The sequence below is a fragment of the Chanos chanos genome, chromosome 3 (assembly GCF_902362185.1).
Source record: "Chanos chanos chromosome 3, fChaCha1.1, whole genome shotgun sequence".
In the NCBI taxonomy this organism is placed as follows: Eukaryota; Metazoa; Chordata; class Actinopteri; order Gonorynchiformes; family Chanidae; genus Chanos; species Chanos chanos.
In genome coordinates, this window is record NC_044497.1 from 41,081,616 (window position 1) to 41,105,837 (window position 24,222).

Genomic DNA, 24,222 nt, shown 5'->3' on the forward strand with positions numbered 1-24,222 from the left:
CAAAACTCTGAAATGTTACATGAAAAGGCCTTTCTTTTTCTTAGTTTTCTTTGATGAAGCAGAAGTAGCAGCAGCAGAAGCCTGACCAGTTGGCATCTCCGTCCACTCTGGTAGTTTCCTCTTAGATGGTTGGCCAACATTCTGTGGGCACAAACCAGAAACAACCATGATTCCATTCACAGATCGGATTCCCGTCAAAAGAAGCTTTCTCTAAAAAGCACCATTGAAATTTTGCTGGTGTGACATGTGATATCAAGAGGTAAAACAGGATCACAAAGAATAGACAAGACCTGTTTTAACTTCAGTGACAAAATCATGTATGCTGTCTGTATACAGCCAGTGTAGCATCGTCAAATTGATATTCATAAAGTTAGGTGAAGCTGAGAGATTCTGATCCACTCTGGGTAGAAAGGTAAAAACCACTGCAGTGTTGTGGCCTAGAACATTTGGAAATGATAGACTCCGTTCTGGTCTAGACAGTACGTGAATAATTCATAGTTTCATCTAAAAGTGCTATCACATGCTACATTGTTTTTTTTTCCATTCTTGCTTTTTCTTTTTTTCTACGGTCAGTGCTAATTACCCCAAATTTAGAGCAGAAAGTTTAACATAGTACAGACCACTGATTCCCTTGACAGTTACTACCCAACAGTTCAAATCAATCTAATTTTCCATTTTCCTATAATCTAACAAAGCTCTAAGAAGGGTTTGTCAAACATTTCCCCTGTATAATGATCCTTTTAAAATAACCTGTAAAAAAACGGCATTACAGAACATGCCGAAATACTTAAAAAAAAAAAAAAAAAGTTAAAATGGCCCCAGTTTAAGATTTCTTTACATGAAAAATAAGTTATTTTATCAAAATGAATAATCAGGTTTTATAGACTGTGTCTGCACAAGCTAAAGGCCTCTACTATTAAGCCAGACAACCATGTCCTCATAAGAGATTAAAGGACAAAGCTTTCTGGCTATTACACATCAGATAAGCGGTCTGACCCTGTGACCTATCGATACGCCATGGCAATGTAAACACAGCAAAGCACAGACAGACAACGTCATTACTGGAAAGCTTAGGGGCCACGGATGACATGAAGGCACGCTCTGCTACAAAATAAACATTTATACCCTTTATACCTACCAGTGAGTCCAGCTGTCTAAGTACTTTACCATTCATACAGGAAATGAGGCTTTAATTTCATGGCAGTGATTAAAGGCCCTAATGAATTACGTATTTTCGTGTGATAGGTAAGAGCCATGTGATAAAGCCTAGTTTAGAGACAGTATTAGCAAAAGTGCTTCAGTGGAAGAGTAATGATTATGATGAAAACAGTACTCCTTTTTTGAAGGCACTGCCATCTTGAAGTCAAGTTTGTCTCTGTGAATGTGCATCATCTAGCCATAGTTTCTGCAATAATACAGCGTTGCTGTACAACTAAACTGAGAAAAACAAATAAACCTGACAAAAATTAACAGGTGGGAAACATTTCCATGGAACAGGTTAATTTTACTGCCAACATATTATAATCCTACACAAACTTCACAAAGGCCTGTCTTAAGAGCTCTCAATATAACAACAAAACAAAAAATGTACACAAACTATTTTCTAAAGCCAACATCAATCATATTGACGGGATTCATGCCAAGTGAATGGGAACTTGACAGTGATCTGTGCCCAGTGACCAATCAATGGTCTTTAGAACTGTAAACAGTGAAGCACAGACAGAAAACATCATTACTTGAAAACGTAGAAACCCAACACTAGAACATGCACACAGTGCATTTCTGATGAGTACTAGAATGGCCCAGCAAGCGCACTGTTTATAACCACATCCACAGTACACCTTGATTTACAACTCCAAGTACTGGTCAAAAGTCTCGCTAAAGTATTCTCTGGGCCATCCACTCTAGAACCAAAAACAAAATCCCAGACAGAAGCCCTGGTTTTAAAAACGACTGTGGACACCACCGAACGCCCAAACATTAGTGAGAATGATGACGTATGTGAGAGGGGATGATGCATGTTCGTATATACACAGTTCTCTCTGTGGATCAGTGTGCCCCACATAAACATACACACACACACACAGCTGCATCAATACAAAGAAACCCCTGCTCAGCCACCATCGGATTATCATCCATCACTATTCCTCCTAAGCCATTTATCTGACCCTCCAAATTTCATTTCCTTCAGACCGGTGGGCTGTTTATCTCTGTCCTCTTCAATCTGTTTGGTGCTAAATCTTTTGTGACCTCACCACTACAAGTAGGGGTGGGGTGTGGGGGGTTGCTTTGCTCCAGCAGAACAGAGTATTTATACATTTAAGAGGAGAACTAATGAACATGTATTGATCTACAGGTCCATGTCAAGAGTACAAAAGAAAGTTGAATAATACTTCCTAAAAATGCTTCAATCTCCATAAAATGTAACAAAATGTCCAAGCAGAGATGCATGAAGGATAGCCTGGGATATTAACTAAGGGATCTGCATATCAGTGGCATACACAAGAATTCTTATTTTGGCTGAAAATCCACACCATCAGATATAAAAGAGAACAAAGAGTGTGTGAACAACACAAACATATCAATCAAACTCTAATGCAAAAATTAGTGGAATCAAACTTATGAAAAACAGAAACTGTCACCGAGCTGTGTCAGCCCTTACTTTTTCAGGCTGGCTCTTGGTGCTGTGGTTTGGCCTGCTGGGAGCTGCACACTGCATAAGAGCCAGAGCAGGTGTGGCTCTGGCCACAGATGTGGTGACTGGATAATGGTTTGTGTCAGGGGGCAATCACAGGTCAAACGGGTCAGACGGAAGTCAGTCCCAGAGGCCAACTAACAGCGTTCTCTTTAGAGAGAGGCACACTATCCTCATCGATCCCCCTGCACAGGATTATGTCCCATCCAGAGGTCAGGACCCATGGCCAGGGTCACAGATAAACAAATCATTTAGCAATCTGCAACAATCAGCGCTGCATTAACTCCTGCTCTGCATTTTCAGTGCCACACAGCTACGAGCCCTTTCACTTAAAGGGTGCTGAATATTTCAAACTGGAAAAAGGCAAAGAGGTGGGGGAGCATATACTGCCTACTATCATCTTCAGTGTCTGTTAGTTTATTCAAATCAAGTCAGTTTTATTGTTCCCAGGGTGGGGAGAGCTGTCCTACAGAGGGATTTAGAGAATATAAAACAAGGCATGGTTGTTTACTGTGCATTATTACATATTTTCATATAATGTACTTTACATTAGTACAAACAGAATATGAACAGAAGCTGCACAACAGACAATAACAGATGATGATTAGATCTCTGACTCTCACTTCCCCTGCTGCTAAACACGTAACGAGTATCCACAGAAAACTGGTCTGTATGACCACGCTCACTAGAATTAACCTTGCATTTGTATGAGAGGATTAAGCATGCTCTTTAAGCTATTAACATACGGAAAACCAGAGTACAGTGGAATTATCCTTCTACTTCACACTACATAACAGCTGACTTTCTCTGTCTTTTAATTCAATCTGTAGAATGTGTAAAAAGATACAGACAAACAAATTAATTTATTATTGGATTAGTGAAAAATGTTAAAAATATATATATATACAAACAGACTTATGGTCACTATTGACACCAAATTCTTTTATTAGATCTAGTTGTAATAAGAGGTATGGACATCCTGCTGAGCTAGGCATTCATTAGCTGAGAGAAAACAGCGAGATTGCATCTGAGCACTCTGCACCATGAGGACAACTGCAAGTTAACTACATGCCCCAGACTTATCCCTACCTTCCCAGTACAGTAAATCCTTCTGTGCTAACTCTGAGTACCTGAAGAGTTAACTGAGAAGTCGATGGAAAAAAGATAACGCAAATTGCATTCTGCAATTATAAAAAAGCGTTTCTGTTAGTGACACAAAATCACAAGATTCCCAACTAATGTGCAGCCAGGTAAAATAGTTTTTCATTATGTCAACTGATAATAACATGCAATTGCTGCCTAATAATGCATTATTCATTAGTAGGTATTGTTCAATTGTCTTGTACGAATATCATAAATACCTTCACAGGTGAGTCACTGAAGAGATCCTGTGTGTCCTTATCCAGCTCTTCCTGGTTCCATGAGGCTAGCTCCATTGCAGTGGAAAGAGGCATGTTGCTGGGGGTGGGGCCCTCAGAATCCTGAGGAGTGGGTGGGCGAAAATGAGGAGTTGGGGGTGTTCTAATTTATACTGTGATAATGCTATTCCTAGACCTGTGTCTAACAGTTTTTCAAACTTGAGCTAGCTTACACATACTTTAACACTGAAAGATGTCCAGAGAATTCTACGGCATTCTTACATAATCCTCTTTCCCTGTGTGTTGCTTCACTGCGGAGGAGGGCATGATGATGGCAGTGAGAAAGAACTGAGAGACAGGGAGTTGGAAGTTTACCTCTGGCATGGGCACTTCCATGAACATGTCGTCCTCACTCATATCTATGGGGTCCAGCTCAGAATCGGGATCTGCTCTGACTGTTGAGGCCGGGGGGATCACAGACCTATCCTCCTTCACTGTTTTCTTCTGAAAGTTAAAACGTAATACAGAAATGAACACAGATTCACAAAACTTCAAGTCAGCATTGGCCAACAAAAGAAATTCAGTAGAACGGACCTGAAAAAAAAAAAAAAAAATCTACCAACTGGGATTTGAATTCTGTTTTTGACTTCCTCTGTAAAAATGAACTGAAATCATGTAAAAAAAGTCTTCTCACAATTCTGTCTGTTCAGAAGGGCACAAATACCCCACTGCACGTAACAACTCAGTCCTTTTGAGTATCAGTTACAATTTAAACTCAGCAATCACTAGGGGGGGGGAAGACTGTTAGATATGTATCTATGTTTCAGATGGAGAGAGGAAGTGGAGTGTAGGTGGTGGTGGGTGGGGCTAAGGGGGGGGGGGGGGTGTCAGGAATGGCCCTGCCTGCACATCTGGACCAAGGCATGCTGCCACTGAGAAAATAGGTCTAGAGTAATCAGTCTGAGAGGAGGCACCAGATGTCCGTGCTCGCCTTTAAAACCCTCTTTCTCTTAATGTAGGTTTTATGAGGTGACAAAGAAAGGAGATTGGGCTTTAAGACTAGTCCTAGGAACATCATGCACACCCACACTTCCTCCTCTGGATGTGCAAAGTCATTTCCTAAATGGATTTGATTCATCATCAAAAATAAATACATGAACACTCTTTCCATTAATATGTAAGTGGTCTCTATTACAGACATTCAGTAACTTCAGAGAACAATGAACATACCATAGCTATTTACATGAATTTTATTTATTGCACTTGCAACAACTCATGTTAAAGAACTACTGACATTTTAGTCTCTTAATCAAACAATATCTGCTTTCAGCAACCACACAAAGACTGATCTAGGCAGGAACATAAGCAAGCTGGTCTGGGCAGGCAGTACTGTTTGGTATTTAAGGGCTTGAGATGAACAGGAAATGTGATTCAGATCAAATATTTGAATAAACAGAGCACAAAATGCTGGGATTGGCACAGCAAAACCATACAAGAATTGAAGCTCTTGTTCATACATGATATATAGAGGTTTCAAAACGCTGACTGATGCCTCACATGTGATTAACAGTGTCAACAGTTACGACTGATGAACTAGCTAACATTCAGTTTTCAATAAGTAGAGCTTTTCTATCAAAAACAACTGCTGGCGTAAGGGAGAGAAAGAGAGAGAGACTGAGAGAGAAAGAGAGAGTGAGATCGATGAGAACTGCCTCTAAGAAACAGAGCTCATACGAAGTTAAAACTTTACAGCTATATAAGACTGTGCTGCCCTCTACTGGTAGTTCACATCTTTTATCACAGCCCATATCTTACACAGACACGTCACTTATAGCTCTAATTAAGAGTGAAACTGTAATGCCTAAAATGTAATGCTTTACTTAGATAAACCTGTTAAGTGTCTACCACATTTCACAATGAGAAATGATATGACTGGTATAATTCTGTACACAACACAATCTATACACAACATCTCCCAAAGATGAAGGCACAAAGTATTATGAATATCATAAACAACTAGGTATTTCATGACACCAATGCTAAATAAAAGATAAATGAAGCATTACCACATTTAATCATCTTATTTAAAACATGATTGGCCTAAACATACACTGACTGGCATTGGACGTTGGAAGTGGCCCTCACCTGTGGTTCTATCCAGGTAATGTTCTGCTTTTCAGGGGAACAGCAGGACGTTTCTTTGGGAAAACCCTCCCTTTGCAATTTAGTCACAGCCAGTCTGACCAGGAAGGTGCTAATTTCCTCAGGTATCAGAGCACGAATGGCCTTTAGATCGCCGAGGTCTGTGAAAAAGAAACTTACAGTCAGGGAGTATTCCAGCCATTCTGAATGTTACAACATGTCAAGAACACTAAGCCCCAATGCCACACATCACAGTACCAATCACTTACTAATCAAAGTTCATTCTATTGGGAACAGTACTAATTTTGACATCCCTGACCCTGTATAAATACCTCCAGTAAGCTGAGGTCACGGCATATGGTTAGCACTGTGGGTCTGATTCAGGGATTGGATAAATTAGTAATGGAACAGGTGAAGCAGAGACTAATAACCTGAGCTGAGGGGAGATGTGTGGATGATGCTTGCAATTTTGCTGAACACTGTGACTGAGAGGCCAGCTCTCTCCACATCTAAAGGATGGTTGGCCTTTTGAGCCTGTAAGAGATGAGACTCCACCACCACCAGAGGCATGCTGCGTGTATCAGCCACCTGCCTCTGTTTGAAACATACACACACCAAAAAATAACCAGATAGCTTATTCAGTATACTACATTCCCAACAGACCTATATCTGAACATAGCGATTGGATTAATGAACAGAACAGTCTGATTAGGAGCTGATAAAGTAGTTGAAGACAGCAGTTACCATGCTTTTACCCTCTGTCTGGAACAGTCTGTAGGTGATAGAGACACTGTCTGGTAGGGGTGTGGCAAAAGCACTGCTGATCGGCTTTGACTGAGTCGGCACCAGGTCAGGTGGGGTTGAGCTGGACATTGTGTCCACCTGTAGGAAAGACAAAGAGCTGAGAACAAGTGTGTTTATGTCAGGATGTGATACAACTGTCTCAAAAGAAGCCTGAAAGCGTCTCAAAGCAGTGACAGAAACACGGAACAGAAAATGCTCTCTAAAGAACTGAGAGGACCACACTGAATGGATCATTCTGAGTGTCACATGCTAATACTGCCACCCACTCATCAGTCACCACTTCAGAGGACAGACGACTTGTAGTCCCAACCTCTGAACAGTAAGACAGTCGTCAGTGTCCTTTACCTGCAGTTTGTGTGTGTGACAGAACTGTTTGATGGTTTGGAGCAGCGGTGCCAACATGGTGGCCCTGGCCTCAGACACACCATCCACCTGTATAAGACTGGATTCTGTACACGGCCTGTCACAGAGAAAGAACAAACCAACATCTTAAACAATTCATTTATCATTATATCATACGTGTCAACGTGAATTCCATAAGTGCTTGTTAACATAAAATTCATGTCTTTCTATTTAACCAAATACCAAGGAAAAATATACAGGTATTGATTGTATAATCAAGTATCGATTAAATAATCACTGTGTTTAAAATCTGTTGAATGTAACAGACAACTCGGTTTATTGAAAATGCCAATATAATGAGGTGTACTGTGAAAATGTAAAATCTCATATTAAATCTCAAAGCACACCACTTCCTAAAAAGCCAGAGGCAAATGGGTGATTAAAGATGGTAATCTGGTGGGCAGGTGGCAGTCATTACAAACCCTGCTGCTCACCATCTGAGCTTTCCTAAACATGTTAACTACCGCTGGTAGAGGTCAGTCTATGAGGAGGGTCAAGAGGAGTTAGAGTTTCTCAGGTGAATAGTCTGTCCATTTTGGCTTTAGAGTTTCCTACTGTAGGACAGCTGACTAACTGCATCAACATGATCAAAAACAATAATAACTATGCTCATGTTTATGTGACGTATATAAGAAGAGCTGACATTGTGAATGTCATTGTGTAAGTTTAATTGAGAGGTTACTCATTATTCCATTGCAAAATAGTTCACATTTTAATTTTTTAAGGTTGTTTTTTTTCCCACATTACTCTTGATAACACATCAGTAAGGCAGAGGGCCAGTGGTTGGGAAACACTGTCCTTTATGCACGCTACTGCACCTGACTCTGGCCATGTCCAGCAGTATCTTATTGGTGGCCAGTATGGCTGGAGGGATGTCCTTCAGACTGGCAAGCTTCTGACGCTCAGCCACCAGTTTGCCATATAGTTCAGCCTTCAAAATACAACACACAACACCACCAGTCACACATCCAGACAGGCTTGAGAGACTGCAACGTCAAACCCTTATGCTTAAACCACTTATTCAAAAACATTTTATATGCAAAACAACACTGAACTCATATTTGTTTGGTTATTTGTTTTCTAAATTATGAATGAACAAATGGAAACTGCCCTAAAAACTCTAGTGATCCACATATTACAAATGAACTAATGAGAGTTCAGGGAGAAAACGCACAAGTTGTGTAGAGAACATAACAAATCAAAGCATGTGTGTTTTATTACGGTAATACAGTACCTGAAGTTCCAGGTCTCTAGGGGAGACAGTAGGAGGTTGGGGACATGCTACTGTAATACCAGAGGACCCAGGAACCAATCTAGAAGAGAAACAAGATTAATGCTCTCTAAGGGATCTCTGAGCACTCAGTGCACTGACAGAGGAATAAATAAAATCGGTGAAGGGATGGAAATGCCAGAGAGAGGCCCACATAACGTTAGAACAGAGGTGAAAGATTTGAGAGAGGTGAGACAGTCCCTCCATGACTACAAACTCATTAAGATATGTTGCTAACAAAAGTCACTCACCACACTCAAAATCTTACTCAACTGAAATCAGTTAAAACAGCTACATAAATATATAAAGGGATCTTAAGATAAGACCATACTATATATCATATTGTATATGGAAAAAACGCATTTAGAACAGGTACATCTGTGAATATTTGTTTGGGCTGTTTACAAATACCGTACCTAGAGGATGATGAGTTGGTGGTTCTGCAAACTTGACTGACATCTGCTCGATAACAAGGACTGGACTGCAATGAAAAAGGAGAGGAGAGACACCCCTCAAACAATGAAATTTTTCTTCACATTCCTAACACTAAGTCAGTTTACCAAAAAATAACAGAGCTATACAGTACACATAGTGAGTGGCTTTAATAATATCTCAAGAGAAATGTAGAGTCAACCCAAGTGCCAACCCACATACCTGCACAATGGCCTGATTATAGTCCACAGAGCTGCCCCTGGATGAAATCACAGCAGGTGTTGGATCTCGATTATTCCTAGAATCCAATAATATAGAGATTTTTTTGAGTTTCAAAGACAGAAACATCGTTAAATAGTTCAACCTCTCAAAGACCTTCAGAACAAATCATAAAACTGCACAGAAAGCGTGAGATTCCTCTTGATCTATCAGTACTATTCACACAATTTCACTTGAGATGTTGCTGATGTGATGTTCTGAAAAAATGTGGCAGCTAAGTTGCAGCAAAGCACCTCACAGGTTGATTAAAAAATGCTTGTCAGTGCATCTACACAAGAGCAACAATCTTGACAAGTATGCTCTGTGCACAATACATGTACATTCCACTAGGGAGATACGCTTCAGACCTACCTTGGCACACACGCTCTGGGACAGAGGTCTTGGTTTGGCTGTAGCAAAAGTGTTCTCTGTGTTTCATTCTTTGCTTTGTCAAGCCACGTTCTGCCCTGTGGGAATCAGCGTTACACATGGATCATTATTTCTTGTCACTCGGAGATAGCACAGAACCATAATACTAGGGGTGTAACGATACGCCAAAGTCACGGTTTGGTATGTACCTCGGTTTTGAAGTCACGCTTTGGTACGGTTTGGGTACAGTATTCACATTTGGATGATACCGTCTCAAATGAGTAATCATATTCGATATTCACATTTGGATGATGCCTTCTCAAATGAGATCATGTTCGACGTACTGCCAGAATCATACCCGATTTCAGTTTAACAATGCCTGCGTCTTTTCCACTTGCCTTTGCCCATTGCTGCTGTAGTTCACTAGAAAACCGAAATGTTCCCAAACAGAGGACCTTAAGGATACGGGAGGGTCCTGAAACTCTGGCTTTACAGTCGTCATACTTACGAGGCTGCGTCATTGAACATATGCTAATTCAGTTGCTAAGTTACAGCTCTGTTATGGAAGCGGAGAGGAAACAGAGTTTTTAATTTTAGTTCCACATACAGAAATGTAGAAGAGCGGGCACACTGTATCTTGTCAAGTATCACTTTATTCACTGACGTTACGGTCGACTGACCATCGGAGCATAAAAAAGTTATGCACGTAACGTGCGTGGTTATAGCTAGACTATATTCACTCAGATCACAACACGCACCGAACCGAACATCCTGCACCAAACATGTGTACCGTTATACCCCTAACACAAAATATACAACTTGACGTAACTTTAAATAGAATAATAATTTCCTGATTTACATGTGTTATAGTTTTAACTGTGAATGACTTTGGTTACATTAGTAACATAATGAGAGCTCAACAGGCTGCATCTGCAGCGGTTGACAGCAAGCTGGGGTTGCAGGGGTGGACGGGACAGGGGATTGTGGTTCCATATTCCAGAACCGCGACATGAAACCGTGGACATTTGTATCGCGGTTTTGGTCTCAGTTTCAGAACGATTACACCCTTACATAATACAATCTGACTTTCCCTTCTAAGTGAACAACAGTTTCACAGAGGAGATTACAATACACACAGCTGTACCTTCGGGGCGAGTTTGCAAAAGGTCATGAGTCTGTTCTGGCCTATGGTCTCCATCAGATACTTCTCCAAGATTAACTCACGGCCAAGGGCTTTCCACCAGGCCTCGGCTACGTCACGCCCTGCTCCAAATAAAGGGTGCTGTCGAAACCGATCTGGAACCCTCTGAGATGTCTGAGGGGAGAACAAGCATGTCAATACAAGGTCTATATCTTTACAAACATGGTATCACATCAGTATATTTTTGACTACAGCTTGGGATCCTCGTGTTCCTGAATATATACTTACAGAGCCACGCAGGAAGAGCACAGGAGCAGTCATGCCAAATTTCCCCTCAAAAGCGTTGACCGCACCCATCAGCTGGTAGGCACGAGGCCCAAAGTCTTGTAAGCTCTGCTTTGGATCCTCTTTACTGGGGCTAAGTGCAAGTCCGAGAAGACACATAATGTGTAGCTATACCCAGAACTGTGTGCTCTTCTGTAAGGAAGGTAGGTAATAACCTAACCCTAACCATGGCCCTTAACAATGTGGCTAATGCTGTAGATTGCTTGAGGGGTCAAAGGAGAACAGAGCAGTTGAAAATGGCCATTGCTAATATCATATTCCTTTTTTGGAATATCCTCACTTAACTTGTGTCAAGACATGTCAAAACAAATTCAGTACACAAACAAAGGCAGTGTTGATAAAATAAAAGGGAGGAAGAAGCAGGTACACTTAGCAGACTTCTCATTTGACAGGGAAAGACACACACATGTTCTCACACCTACCCTGACTTGCAGTTGTCACAACACTTGCTGGTCCCCATTATTCCTGAGGTAACTTTCCGAAGTTGCTTATCCTCAAAGTGTAATAGAATTAGCCTAGAAAAATGAATATCAAACCAGTAAAACTAAGCCTCAGGTTCAGTTTTGACAGATGAAATTTGAAAACTTTTCCATGACTTCTTCTTTGGACATAAATTAAGAATAAATGCAATATATAAATGAGTGCAACTGGCTGCCTCTTTGATTCTTGCTGGTTGTTTTTGCTACAGTTATAGTAACAAAATTTAGGGTCAAAATAATTACATTCATTTCTGAAAGTGAATGACAAATATGAATGAATGACAGTATTCTTACATAAATTCTTACAGAGTAACTCTTACATTAACCATCCAAACATTTATTCAAGTCTGAAAAACACCATCTTAATATTTGATGCCTAGGATGGTCATGACAGTACGAAAGCAGAAACACAGCGCTGTGAGTTTACGGCACAGACACTGAAATCTCAGAGAAAACTCACTTCCTTCTACATTTTGTTGACTTCAAGTACTTCTCCATTTTGGCCATCATATCTATCTTGTAGCTATGGACCTTCTCGCTGTTAGTCTTGGAGAGCAGAAACCTGTGAAAATATAACAAAATCGTTATGTAGAGATTGTCTATTAAATTGAAAAACAGCGGAAAACAGCCAAGTGCAGCACACTTTCTTAAGAAGTGAATTACACAAATGTTTGACGTTCGCAGAATGTATGGCCTTATGCTGAAATGTCAGAGAGGACAGTAACCTATTCAGTGCCATGTCTGCTGGTGCCCACAGGACATGGCAGGCACTGGGCAGCCCGTCTCGCCCAGCGCGGCCGATCTCTTGGTAATACAACTCCATCTCTCTGGGGGCTCCGTAATGAATGACCTTTCTGATATCTGCTTTGTTTATACCCATCCCAAAAGCAATGGTGGCCACCACACACTGGAATCAGACATAAAAATACCACAATATAAATTTGTTATCTATGAAGTATCCCATTGATGCCCAGTTGGAAAATTACTGGGCACACATTGAAACTGCATTAATACAAAGGGAGCCACCTGGATCTCGTCTCTCATGAACTGATACTGAGTCTCTCTCCTTTGTTTGATGCCCAGGCCAGCGTGATACACCCCACACAAGACTCCCAGCTTAGACAGCGCGGCTGTCACACGCTCAGCCTCCTTCTTAGACGGGCAGTACACAATGGATGGTCCCTCGAATTCATAATCAGACCTTCAACAAAACAAAACACCAAAAGAGAAACTGGTCAGCCAGTATACAGGGAAAATGGCTAGATAGTGAATATTTGCAAGAACATCATACCCTCTCTTCTTAATGAGGAATTGTTTAAAGTCTTGGATGATATCACCGGACTTGCGCTTCACATCCAAATACAGGTTGGGTCGATCGAAAGAAGTGCAAGTGATGATGGGATTGGTCAAGTTCAGACTCTTAACAATGTCCTCCCGAATAGAAGGGCTGGCTGTAGCCGTCAGTGCAACTATAGGAACCTGTATGTAAAAATAGTGGAATTATCTATGTCCATATCAAAAACCACATAAAGAGGGAAAAAAAGAGGAAGAAACAACTTACATCTGGAAGACTTTTCTTCAGTTTGCCCAGGCTTCTGTATGCACCTCTGAAATCATGGCCCCATTGAGAGATGCAATGAGCCTCATCAATGGCTATCAATGAGATTCCTGAGAGAAGCATATTGAAAACCAAGCACATGAGACAACACGGTCATTTCAGTTGCTTGTTTACAAACTCCAATCAGGTGTATTCAATGCCCAGTGGAGGAAGGGAAAAAACAACACATTTTTGTAAATAAAAATGAAAAAGTTTTAGTAGTTTTAATTTTGCTTACCAATTGAATTATTCAACTCTTTAAGGAGAGGTATGTTCCCTGAGCAAAATTCAGGAGTCATGTACACGACCCTGAAACGTCCCCTGAAGGGAGAAAAAAAAAAAAAGACGACGATTAAAGCATGTGGGTAAGCAAAGTGTAATGCCAAAATTCAGACATCATGCACAAAGTTCACCTACTCCTTTAAGCTAGAAAACAAGTTTTCAGTCTGGGCTGATCCAAGAAAACAAGCTGGAACGTTAGACATTCTGAAATGAAGAGAAAAGAGAAAACCTTGATTTGCTATTAAAAAGCACACTCATTCTGTAGAAATCAAGTAAAAATCTTAGAACTCTACATTCTTAACATGGCTAGACATCATTACTGATGAGATCAGAGGAGATTAACTCTTAAACCCCATTCAGGTGAAAGACTTATCGGCATACAAGACTGGTTTAAATAAAAACTTCAAGAGTGTGAACACTCGCATTTTACAATGTTTGCTGTTGTGTCTGTGTTTCAATTGGTCAAATCTTTCAACCTGAAGCAAGACAGATCAAGTGTGGCAAGGGACACAGTCATTTTAATGTTTACATGTTGCGCGACATGCATTGCCTAATACTAGATTCTGATTCGTTTGGCAAACTCATTTGTCCATCTCTTAGTATTTTAATCAGAATTTTTAAATCCAGCTAAAACTCTGTAGCCTGTCTGAATGAAAAACAGGAATAAGTAAAAATGAATAGGTAACCAGTGAATGGAGCAAAATAACCACCGTGAGCAAGTTCAGCCGTCAACTTGAAACTCAAATGGACACTGAAATTTTTCTGTGAACTGATCTGAATTCTGTATTAATAGACAGAGGTGTTTTTGTAAACTGACCTGTATTCTGTATTAATCGACAGAAGTTTTTTTGCAAACTCATCTGTATTCTTTAAGAGACAGATGTTTTTCTGTAAACTGATCTGAATTCTGTATTGAGAGACAGAGGTTCTGGGAGCGTTACCTACCGAAGCTGTAGCACCTGGTCCTCCATAAGGGCTATAAGAGGAGAAATAACCACACTGATGTTCACACAGTAAACTGGAGGGAACTGGAAACACAAACTCTTCCCATAACCTGTAAGCAGTTCAGGAGGAAAGACAACAGCTCATTAGTTACAAAACACTTCATGCAAAGTCAAAAGCTGGTGGCAAAATATTTAAAAATGACAAAAATAAAGCTCTGTACCAATTAGTTTGATTTGAGTGCTATTGTATTACTCTATGCCTATGCTTTATGACAGTCCTATAACTGTTTTTAAAGGATTGTATTTTTATCCTTTTTTTTTTTTTTTACAAATCTTATTGACAAAGACAAAATGACCTCTAAAAATACATGCATGTCCTGTAACATTTCATAGGACAAGACAGTCCTATAAAATGTAAATGAACAACATGATTTTCACATTATAAATAGTCATAGGAAATCATTCAGAACAAAACGAACCCTTCTGCATGCATTAGGAGTGTACTGTGAACCAAAAACCATGATTCTGTTCAGCTCAGTTCAGGGTACATGAAGTGAACCACAGGTTGTTTTTTTTTTTTTTATTACCTCAGCATTTTTAAGTGAACTTTTCTTTCTTTTTTGAGGGTGATGCCAAATCACCTATTCTTAGTAGAGGTGAACATTACACACTGTTTGTGCTTTTGATAATTAAAAATACCAATAATCATAATTTCTCATAATTTGAAGTTAGTATACAGTTTCTTTTTCTTTTCACACTGCAAGAAAATATATACACTGTGCTTATCATCACAACGGTTTTAATGACAACCGCTTTGAATAACAACAAAAGACTTGGTACCATTACTCAGATCATTAATAATATATTTTGGAGTGCATGAATCCACATACATGAATAAAACAGATCTAATGTCCAGGCTTCTCTAAGTGGGAAGTGTTATTTCTTATATTGAAGTAGACACGCACTGATCTAAAAAAGGTCAGAGCTGTTGGGTCTTGTTCTGCAGTCATCATGTTTCCATTTCTGCTCATAACTAACTCGTGCTCAAGTTTAATTATCTTGCAGTCATTTACTTGAAGAACAATCTTAAATTTAAATGTACTGATGTTGAGATTTATTGTATTTCTTTCATTGTCATTAACAAGAGCCCGTAAAATGACTGCTGCTCAAGGTTGCTCAATTTCATATCCTTACACTGATTTTGTAAATGAAAAACCCTGAACTAAAAGGCGCTGAAGATTAATTTTCTTTCATACTCATTTTTTGAAAAGCTTTCTTATGGTTTACATTTAATTGGCTCTTCTGATGTTAAATTTCTCTATGCTTGAGCTAATAAACAAGAAAAACGTCAGTTCTGAATTGGTTCAAATTTCTTTCGAGTCAAACTGTGATACAAACCGAAGCATGGCCCAAACTATGTTACAAACCTAACCATGAATAAGGTGAGAACCATTATACCCGTCACATGCATCTTGAACCACTGGGTAACAGCTAACACTGCATAAAACTACACACCCGTTTCACACTTGTGTATTTTTGCATGGGCAATTGTGCGCATCAATACACAGGCTGCCTAAATCATTCCAGTCCCAAAGTGCCTTCCAAACAGGTATATGCCTGTGCTAAAGGTTTTTTTTTCCATAAAATGCTTATTCTGATGGAGAATTTCACTTTGATAAACTGCAGGCAGTTGTTGTCTGAATGGCAAATGTACATTTCGTGTTTTCTTGGTAGGCTTTCTTTTTTGAAACCCTACCAGACCATGGCCTCAAATCACAGAACACACTGAACCAGAGTGAATTTTGTGCATTATTTCATTCCTGCTTAGCATCTCTTTCAAATCATGAATACATTTTCAAGAGAAAACTGAGAGTGCTCTTTAAAAATAAGCAGTGACAATCAGCTAAGAATATTTAGGAGATCGGTAGAAGTCTGCTCTAAATCTCTCAGAACTTTATGAATGAAGTTAGTCCAAAAAGCATAGACAAAATCCTCACCTGTTGCCATGACAACTAGGTTATCCTTCCTTTCCTCCAGAACAGAGTGAATTACTTTCCACTGTACCCTGCAATAAAAGTGTCACAACTGTCCTAAGGATATAGAACATATACCAAGAAGCAATTTCTAGATGACCTCCTGTTTACAGCGTTCACCATCAGGCATCCAAAAGTTTACTAATAGATGACATAAGTTTCACACAGATTTACAATGTTGCAAATCATCAGTGGTTTACTATTGATGGAGTAAACAAATGACAGATGTAACACACATTTAGATAAGAAAAGAAGCCAGCCTAAGAAAAAAGGCATTTAATTGAGACTTCATTGGTAACAAAGACACAGGATATCTCAAAATCAAGCAAGCATAAATCTTACAAAAAAAGGCATTAACCAGGTGGACGAATGAACTTACGGTTTGAAACTGTGATGTCCAAAATACATCTTCAGACATTTTATTTGTTCAGGGTTTGGTTGAGGCAAGTCTGGATCTAGAAATAGAGAAGAACCCAAACATTTTGGCATTATGGGTTAAAAGTGAATCAAGGGCCAAACCATGATAATCAGTAAGAATGAATATACATACACACACACACACACATATATATATACATAGTCGTGCCAATGGTATGAGGAAAATCTGGTTAATGGTTCACTGTGAATATTACACTTAATACTAATAACACTTTGCTGTAACCATAACCTTATTTTGGAACCTGAACCCAGTGAAATTACATCTGAAAAACTCTATTTATAGCTCAGCGCTCTGAACACTGAACCTAGAAATTATTCAGAATAACTCTTCGTTAGCCGTACGTATAATAAATAACAGCATTACAGTAGCAAGTACAATAATACTCTTCAAATTCAATACTTCCAGCTAACTAAGTTCCTGGGTCACCGCATTCAGTAACTAGGAAATAACTTATCACGTACTCAAAGAGTAGGAATACAGCAATCAAATTCAAATGGTACAGAATGAATCTAATGTTGAATAAATTGGAAATCAGGTGGAATTTAGGCACATCCGCTATACACACACATACAACAGCATCTAAACTACTTACAAGAAGACAAACAACTAACGGTAGACAATAACAATATCCTCGTTACCTAAAGTATACATGAATGAACAACTACGCGAGCATGAGGCATTACTCACGAAGAGGCACGCTTAACCAAAAGAACTATCTGAGTGATGTTCTAGTGGAGTTACTTACACACAAAAAGGGGTTGTGAGGAAGGGAGAGAAAAGGGATGAGGAAGAAGAGCAGGCCCAGCCACGTTCAGGTATGAGAGACCAGAGTTACCGTGGTTGGCAGTAGGAGACCATGAGCAAGACCATGAGCAAGTCGGTGCCGGGAAAGTCTTTTAGCGTCGCTGATCTTCCGTAGCGATGAGCCTGGGCCGATTCTTTGTGGAGACGAGCAGGACAGAATGGACGGACTTACATTACGGCTGATACAACCGGAGCTCAACTGAAGCTGAACTTTAGCGCAGCTGAACTGAACTGTAGGATAGCAGAGAGTCTAGCATTTTATCTGATTTGCAGAGGGGGGCTGCCGCTATCCTTTTGGGGGTGTCTCTGCCTGAAAGGAGGAGCCACTCCTTGGAATTTGGGAAGTATTAATTTGAGCTCGGTTGAAATAATTTTACATAACTTTTTCCCATTAAAGAATAGTAAAATTACGTCCGTGTACTCGAATCTACCGCATTTTATGCTCCCGAACAAGACCAAATATGGTTTCTTTACCCTTAAAAACAGCACAGTTACACCGATGGTCATACAATTAGCTGCTCGTGACTTGGCTCCTGGCTACTTTTAAGTTTTACCGCGCATTAATGACTATATGAACAGTTATGACTCGATATGCGTATTTAACTGATAATATCGTATGGTTAGTTTCATTTTTCTTTTCTTCTACATAGTTTGTGCCCGAGTGGAGCAATGCAGATGGGGCCTGTGACATGGTTTGAATTCCATTTTCACAGGGAAACTAAACTCCCGGGGTGATGTAGTCTCCCTCGCAATTAAACATTATCAGCATTTGACCAAATGGTCTGGGGTTGCTGCGCTAAAACATCGAGTTTGGCGTCTGTTAGGTGTTACAGCGAGTGGTTTCTGCCTTGGTATGCATTGGTCCTGCACGCAGGGAGGCCTGGGCCATGAAGAGAGAACTGGGATCAAAGGGGATAGGGATAGAGAGGCAGAGTGAGAGTGATAGAAATAGATAGGGAAGGGTGAAAAAGAGGGAGAGAGTTTACACAACTGCAACTTTAATTACTAAGGAACACTTAAGGTTAACGAATGTCCTTTTCTTTCTGAAAGCTGCACAGTGTCCGCCCGACAATATATATATACACACATACATATACACACACACACACACACACATATATATACATATGGATATCTGGGCACATTTTTGCACCAGTATGATATTAATCATTATTTTTTCTGCAAATACAATCTTTTATTAATTTTGTGCCAATATCTGTGGTCTCTACCACCAATGGACATTTTCATCATTTTCAATAAAGTTATTTGATTTCTTTATTGAGTATCTTATTCTTTTTTATGGGATATAACATTTAACCACTCCATTGAATATAGTATCTATCAGAGTTAATGCCTTTTTCTATAATAAGACCTTGATAGTCAAGAATATGGCTTGCATTAGTGACCTATAGTAAAATTAGCCTACAGAAAGCTTGTATTTCTTTAATCCAATCAATATTTCAGAGGCTGGGATACACATAAGTAGAGATAATGAGCTCCTTCGTTATGGACGTTTTTTCCCTAGAGGTAACACAATGCGTTTAAGTAGGTGTATTTATCTATGAACACGGAAGGACACTGGCACTTTGTACACTAAATGACCATACATTAAGCAATTTCCACATACATTTTCATGTTCCTACTAGCTAACCCATACACCATTTTGGTCCTATGAAAATGACCAAAAGACGCTACCACGCCTTGTTCTCTTCTTAATAACTTCATGTCCATTGGTGGTAGAGACCTCAAATATTGGCACAAAATCAATAAAAGATTGTATTTGAAGGAAAAACAATGATCGATACCATTTGGGTGCAAAAAAATGGGTTTATAATACCCTCAATATCACCCTCATTTGGGAATTTTTTCCAAATCTAGGGCATTACAGAAAATCAATAGGCATGCAGTACAAACTTTTAATGGTTCAGTCATACTGAGAAAGTCTTCCATCCTACAAAGTTTGGTGAGGCTAGGAACAATACGTGTCAAGATATTAATGCTCAAACAAGGCCTCCATGGTAAGGTGTTTTTGAGAGTGTAAAAATGAAAAAAAAATTAAGGCCATAAAAAATATAAAAACATTCGAATTGAACAAAAATATTTTACAGGCCTCAGTTTTGGGACCCAAACATTACATAGACAAACTCTGAACAAAATCTGAGATGGCACTGCAACCACTTTCCTGGATTCTGTCTGATGTGACATGGAATGACCCATGTAAATATATATATATATATATATATATATATATATATATATATATATATATATATATATATATATAAATATATAAATAAAAACAGTATCTATATTGTGACTGGAGTGAGTTTGTCATGATGAGGGACTTATATGGATAACTGACGTAACAGGAGAGAATATGATAAAAAGTCATAGTAGGAAGCCATTACTCCCATCTTCTATTTAAGACACAGAGCCTGGTTCATGGTTCAAACCCATGTCAAAAGCAAAATTCATCTTTAGTAATAGCTTTCATTTCTGAGGTTCAATTGATTCAAGGTCTTTTCATTGATTCAAGTCCCTGTTTTGGGTTTAAAGTGCTGTAGCAGCTTGCTGTAGCTAAAAGTGAGATACAATATATCTGTGCTATGAGCCCAGAAAATAATCTGTGCTAAATGGCTCTCAAGCTATAAATGTACTTGTAAATGTAAAGGTATAGATGTTAATGTTCCTAACATCTGTTACTGTATGGAGAAATCAGGAATACTCTACAAAGAAATATTATAAAAACATTAACATTCAAATAAAAATTATATACCAAACCCCTCCTCCTCTTCTTCCTCAATGTCTTCATCTTCATCCTCAGGTGGTCCAAGTTTCTCCCTCTGGTCAGAAGTGTGATGCTCCCCATTTCCATTATTTGGGTTATCAACTTCATTAACACACTGACACATGACAAAAAAAGGAATGCTGTAAACAGTTTACTCAAAAAAAACTGCAGACTGCTTGTGGTTCTAATAATGCCTAGAAAACAGAAATATGTGCATTACTCAGGTACACCCATATGATTCACATGAACCTGTACAATTTACCTGTAGCATTGCATTTTCTAGCTCTTCATCACTCTCCACTTCATAAAACTGGTCAGATGAGCTATCCATGGCTGCCCCCTGCTGGATCAGATTAAGAAAAAAAACTGTCAGCCTTGAGATGACACAACACTCAGTGAACTCTGAGAAAGACCCAAAGAGACTGAACCTGAAACTCCAAAGCAGATTTCTCCTCCATTTCTTCCTGCCTGGCCTGCATCTCCAACATCTGCACCTCATACTCTGAAATATCCAGGGACATGATGCAGGTTCTGTGAGCGGGTGTCACTTCGTTGAATGCTAACGGCTCTGTGAGAGACTGCGTACTAGCAGGACCACTGTCTTTCACTCCAGATGAGCTTGTTCTGGGACCAACTGCATTGTCTGTTGAGTTTATTTTTGTGTGATGGATGTCATGATTCTCAGATTGACATTTGCCTGCATCAGTATCACTGTTCTTCATCAGCAGGTCTTTCAGAGCCATAAGCTTCTGAGATATGTCCTCAACAAGCATTTCAACTCTGCTGAGAAAAGAGCAAAACAATGGTTCCTTGTAACTAGTGTTTTCTTCATACAATTTAATTTCAACTATAACGTAACTATAACTTTGTACTTAATGTCTTAATGTCTTTAGTGAAGTTAAGACTGAAAACACAGGATAAACCCATAAGCAACAGCTAGTACTGACCCGTTTGTACGATTCAACACATCAGGAACACAACTAGTCAACTTCTCAATGTCACTGGCCATTAGACACAGCTTGTGTTTCAAGTCAGATGATGTCATCATTCCACCTTAATGTCACAAAAAAAACACACATAAACACATCTTTATTTATACAAAAGTGTGTGTGTGTATGCAGAGATTATTTAGTCAAAAAAAAAAAGCCAAGTGTGCTCACCAGAGCTCCCCATAGCTTCTAACTTCTGATACACAAGCCATCCAGCCTAGCAAGAGAAAACAATCAATCACTGTTCTAACACCTAACGCTTAACGCAATATCAAGGTGACATTTAAGATGAAAAAATCATTTGTAGTTCTCAGTAATATTCTGCTTCTCACATAAGCATCTGTGGCAGCATATCGTTTCTGTTCCTCTGTGAGATCAAAGTCATCCCATTTGCTGCAGCGGACCTCCTTTTCTTTGAAAAGCTGTTGTTTTAAGACGTGCTTCACAAGTCCGTCAAGACTCCATTTCTCCACACATTTAAGCTTTCATTGGTAGAAAAGACAGGTCAGTGCAAACAGAAATGCATTACACAGACATTTGCTTACACAATTTTTCACATACTATGTTTAGCATTAAGGTATACAAATTAAGAGAGAATATACAAATAAATGAATAACAAAAAAGGTGTTAAGTAAATTTGAACCTTTTCATTGGCTAAATCAGACAGCTCTACAGCATTCTTCATCTTAACTTCATAGTCAGACAGAAGTTTCCACATGTCTCCTTCAATGCCCACCCCAACCTTTTTGATGGTCTCATCTTCAAGAAACGTCCTCAGGCCAGGGGGAAATCCTGCAAGAAGTTGAGAGGTGGGTGAGTGCAATGGGCCAAACCATGACTCTGAGCGGTAAATTACATTTCACTCCCACTTAACCACACCTGACATCGATGACACATGGAAGAGGAAGCATTTCTCCTCTGAAGCACAGAGTTGCACCATAGCAACTTTCTTCTTCTTGCCTTTGGTGAAGCTTGGTGGCCACTCTAAATCAAATCCCACTGCAGAGCCAGGCATCAGATAGGATCTGAGTATAAACGAACAAGCAGCTTCTCTGAGACCAAGAATGACCTTTGATCTGCTATTCATAGCATCAAGACCGTTACAGCAAAAGAACAAAATGTATAAGAGTGAGTAGTTTGTTCTCCAAAAACTAAATTGTTATTTTGCAGAGAAAACACCACAGAAAGCCCAACTGGTCAACGAATACAAAAAAAAAAATGGATGATTAGTAGAAAAAACTCTCATTTACTTTTCCAACACATTTTCATGTTTTAAAAGAGCATTGACGTAGCTTCACTGATTCATGAAATAGACAACAAAAAAAACCATCTGATTTAAATCCAATATACCTTAAATCTTCTGACAAAAACGAGCAGTCATGTTGCTCTCGGCTATATATGATTGTACCATGAAATTCCAGGTAAGGAAGATCATCCTCTAGAACATTTTTCTTGTAGGTGCCTGACTGCTGGAATACAAAAAAAGCTAAGCCAGTGAGGTAAGAACATTTTCAATATTGACAGATGATAAAGATTATGGTCTACACTTAACAATAGAGGGTATGCCTGCCCTTGCATTGGACTGTCAGATTCTCTTGCAACATCATGTTTTCAAAAGCAGTAGTATTTAAGGTGAAAGACACAGTAAATTCATATTCTGATACAGATTAATCATCAAAGTAGAAAATATATATAAACATATAATTCTCTAACAGCTCATCAAATACCTATATCACCCTTGGGAGAGGGGGAAAAACTCACACCCAGGGGTGCTCCTCAACAACAAAAAGCAAGGACATGGCTAACAGAAACAAGTTATTCAGAACTAGTGCCCTGTTTCAGCAACCCTGAGGGGAAAAAGCTGTGTGAAGCTGAAAGGTCTCTTTGTCTCATTTCAGCGTAAAAAAAAAAAAAAAAAGTTAGTTAGACTCCAGGATGTATGCAAATCTATTCTTATCATCATGGTTTTACAACACACTTATGCTTGTTGAAACAGAAACACACCTCTGGAGCTGCTAAACAGTTGTTCCTCATGACACATAATTGTCAGTCTTTATATTTAGGTGACTCAAAAAAATTCCTCGCTGCCAAACGCAATGTGTCCTGTTTAATCAACAGTGGTATACTCCCTGAATCTCTGTGAGCTATGACTGTGTATAATGTAAATTTAATTCATAAAACTACTGATCTGCTTTTTGGCAGTTTTGGTGTTTCCTGGGAAACAAGTGCAATAAAAATTATAGGATCTCAACCTCAGTGGCGTCACATGACGGTTGCCTAAAAACCGTGTTTTGGTTTTATTTGAATAAGACCACAACGCTGGGCAGGTGCTGGGTAAACAGATGCAAATTAGTGTTCTTCAACACACTCAACGACTGGAACAAACACACCTCAGTATCAATCGCCAACAATGGCTGCTTGATATAACTTCACATGAAAATGCAACAACTTACACGTGAATTTCTGAAAAACTACCCTCCATAATCAGGAGAATGAGAAATTGCATCAAATAAGACCTTGACCAACAAAAGTAAGTAGGGTTTTAGCTTCATGTGGTTTATGGATTTGTTTTTATGTGTTTTCCTTACCTGTGCTTCACTTTCAAGATTAGGTTTCTTTGACATCCAGTCTGGTAAAGCTCTGTCACCCAT

At 39.3% G+C, this 24,222-nt stretch overlaps 1 protein-coding gene across 1 annotated transcript; it reads right to left on the reverse strand.

The window, feature by feature from the left end:
- wrn (WRN RecQ like helicase) lies at nucleotides 1-24,222 on the reverse strand. Its single transcript, XM_030767861.1, has 35 exons — nucleotides 24,160-24,222; nucleotides 22,922-23,040; nucleotides 22,451-22,596; nucleotides 22,215-22,363; nucleotides 21,904-22,053; nucleotides 21,743-21,788; nucleotides 21,530-21,635; nucleotides 21,011-21,362; nucleotides 20,845-20,925; nucleotides 20,571-20,697; nucleotides 16,931-17,006; nucleotides 16,516-16,583; nucleotides 14,520-14,628; nucleotides 13,710-13,778; nucleotides 13,531-13,613; nucleotides 13,257-13,363; nucleotides 12,987-13,174; nucleotides 12,722-12,896; nucleotides 12,421-12,602; nucleotides 12,156-12,257; nucleotides 11,639-11,731; nucleotides 11,160-11,289; nucleotides 10,875-11,045; nucleotides 9,734-9,828; nucleotides 9,326-9,401; nucleotides 9,088-9,152; nucleotides 8,636-8,714; nucleotides 8,220-8,332; nucleotides 7,345-7,459; nucleotides 6,940-7,077; nucleotides 6,627-6,789; nucleotides 6,199-6,356; nucleotides 4,429-4,557; nucleotides 4,057-4,176; nucleotides 1-141 (listed from the first exon to the last, which is right to left on the reverse strand). Exons 1-35 carry the CDS (start codon nucleotides 24,220-24,222, stop codon nucleotides 16-18), a joined length of 4,269 nt encoding a protein of 1,422 aa, XP_030623721.1. The 3' UTR covers nucleotides 1-15.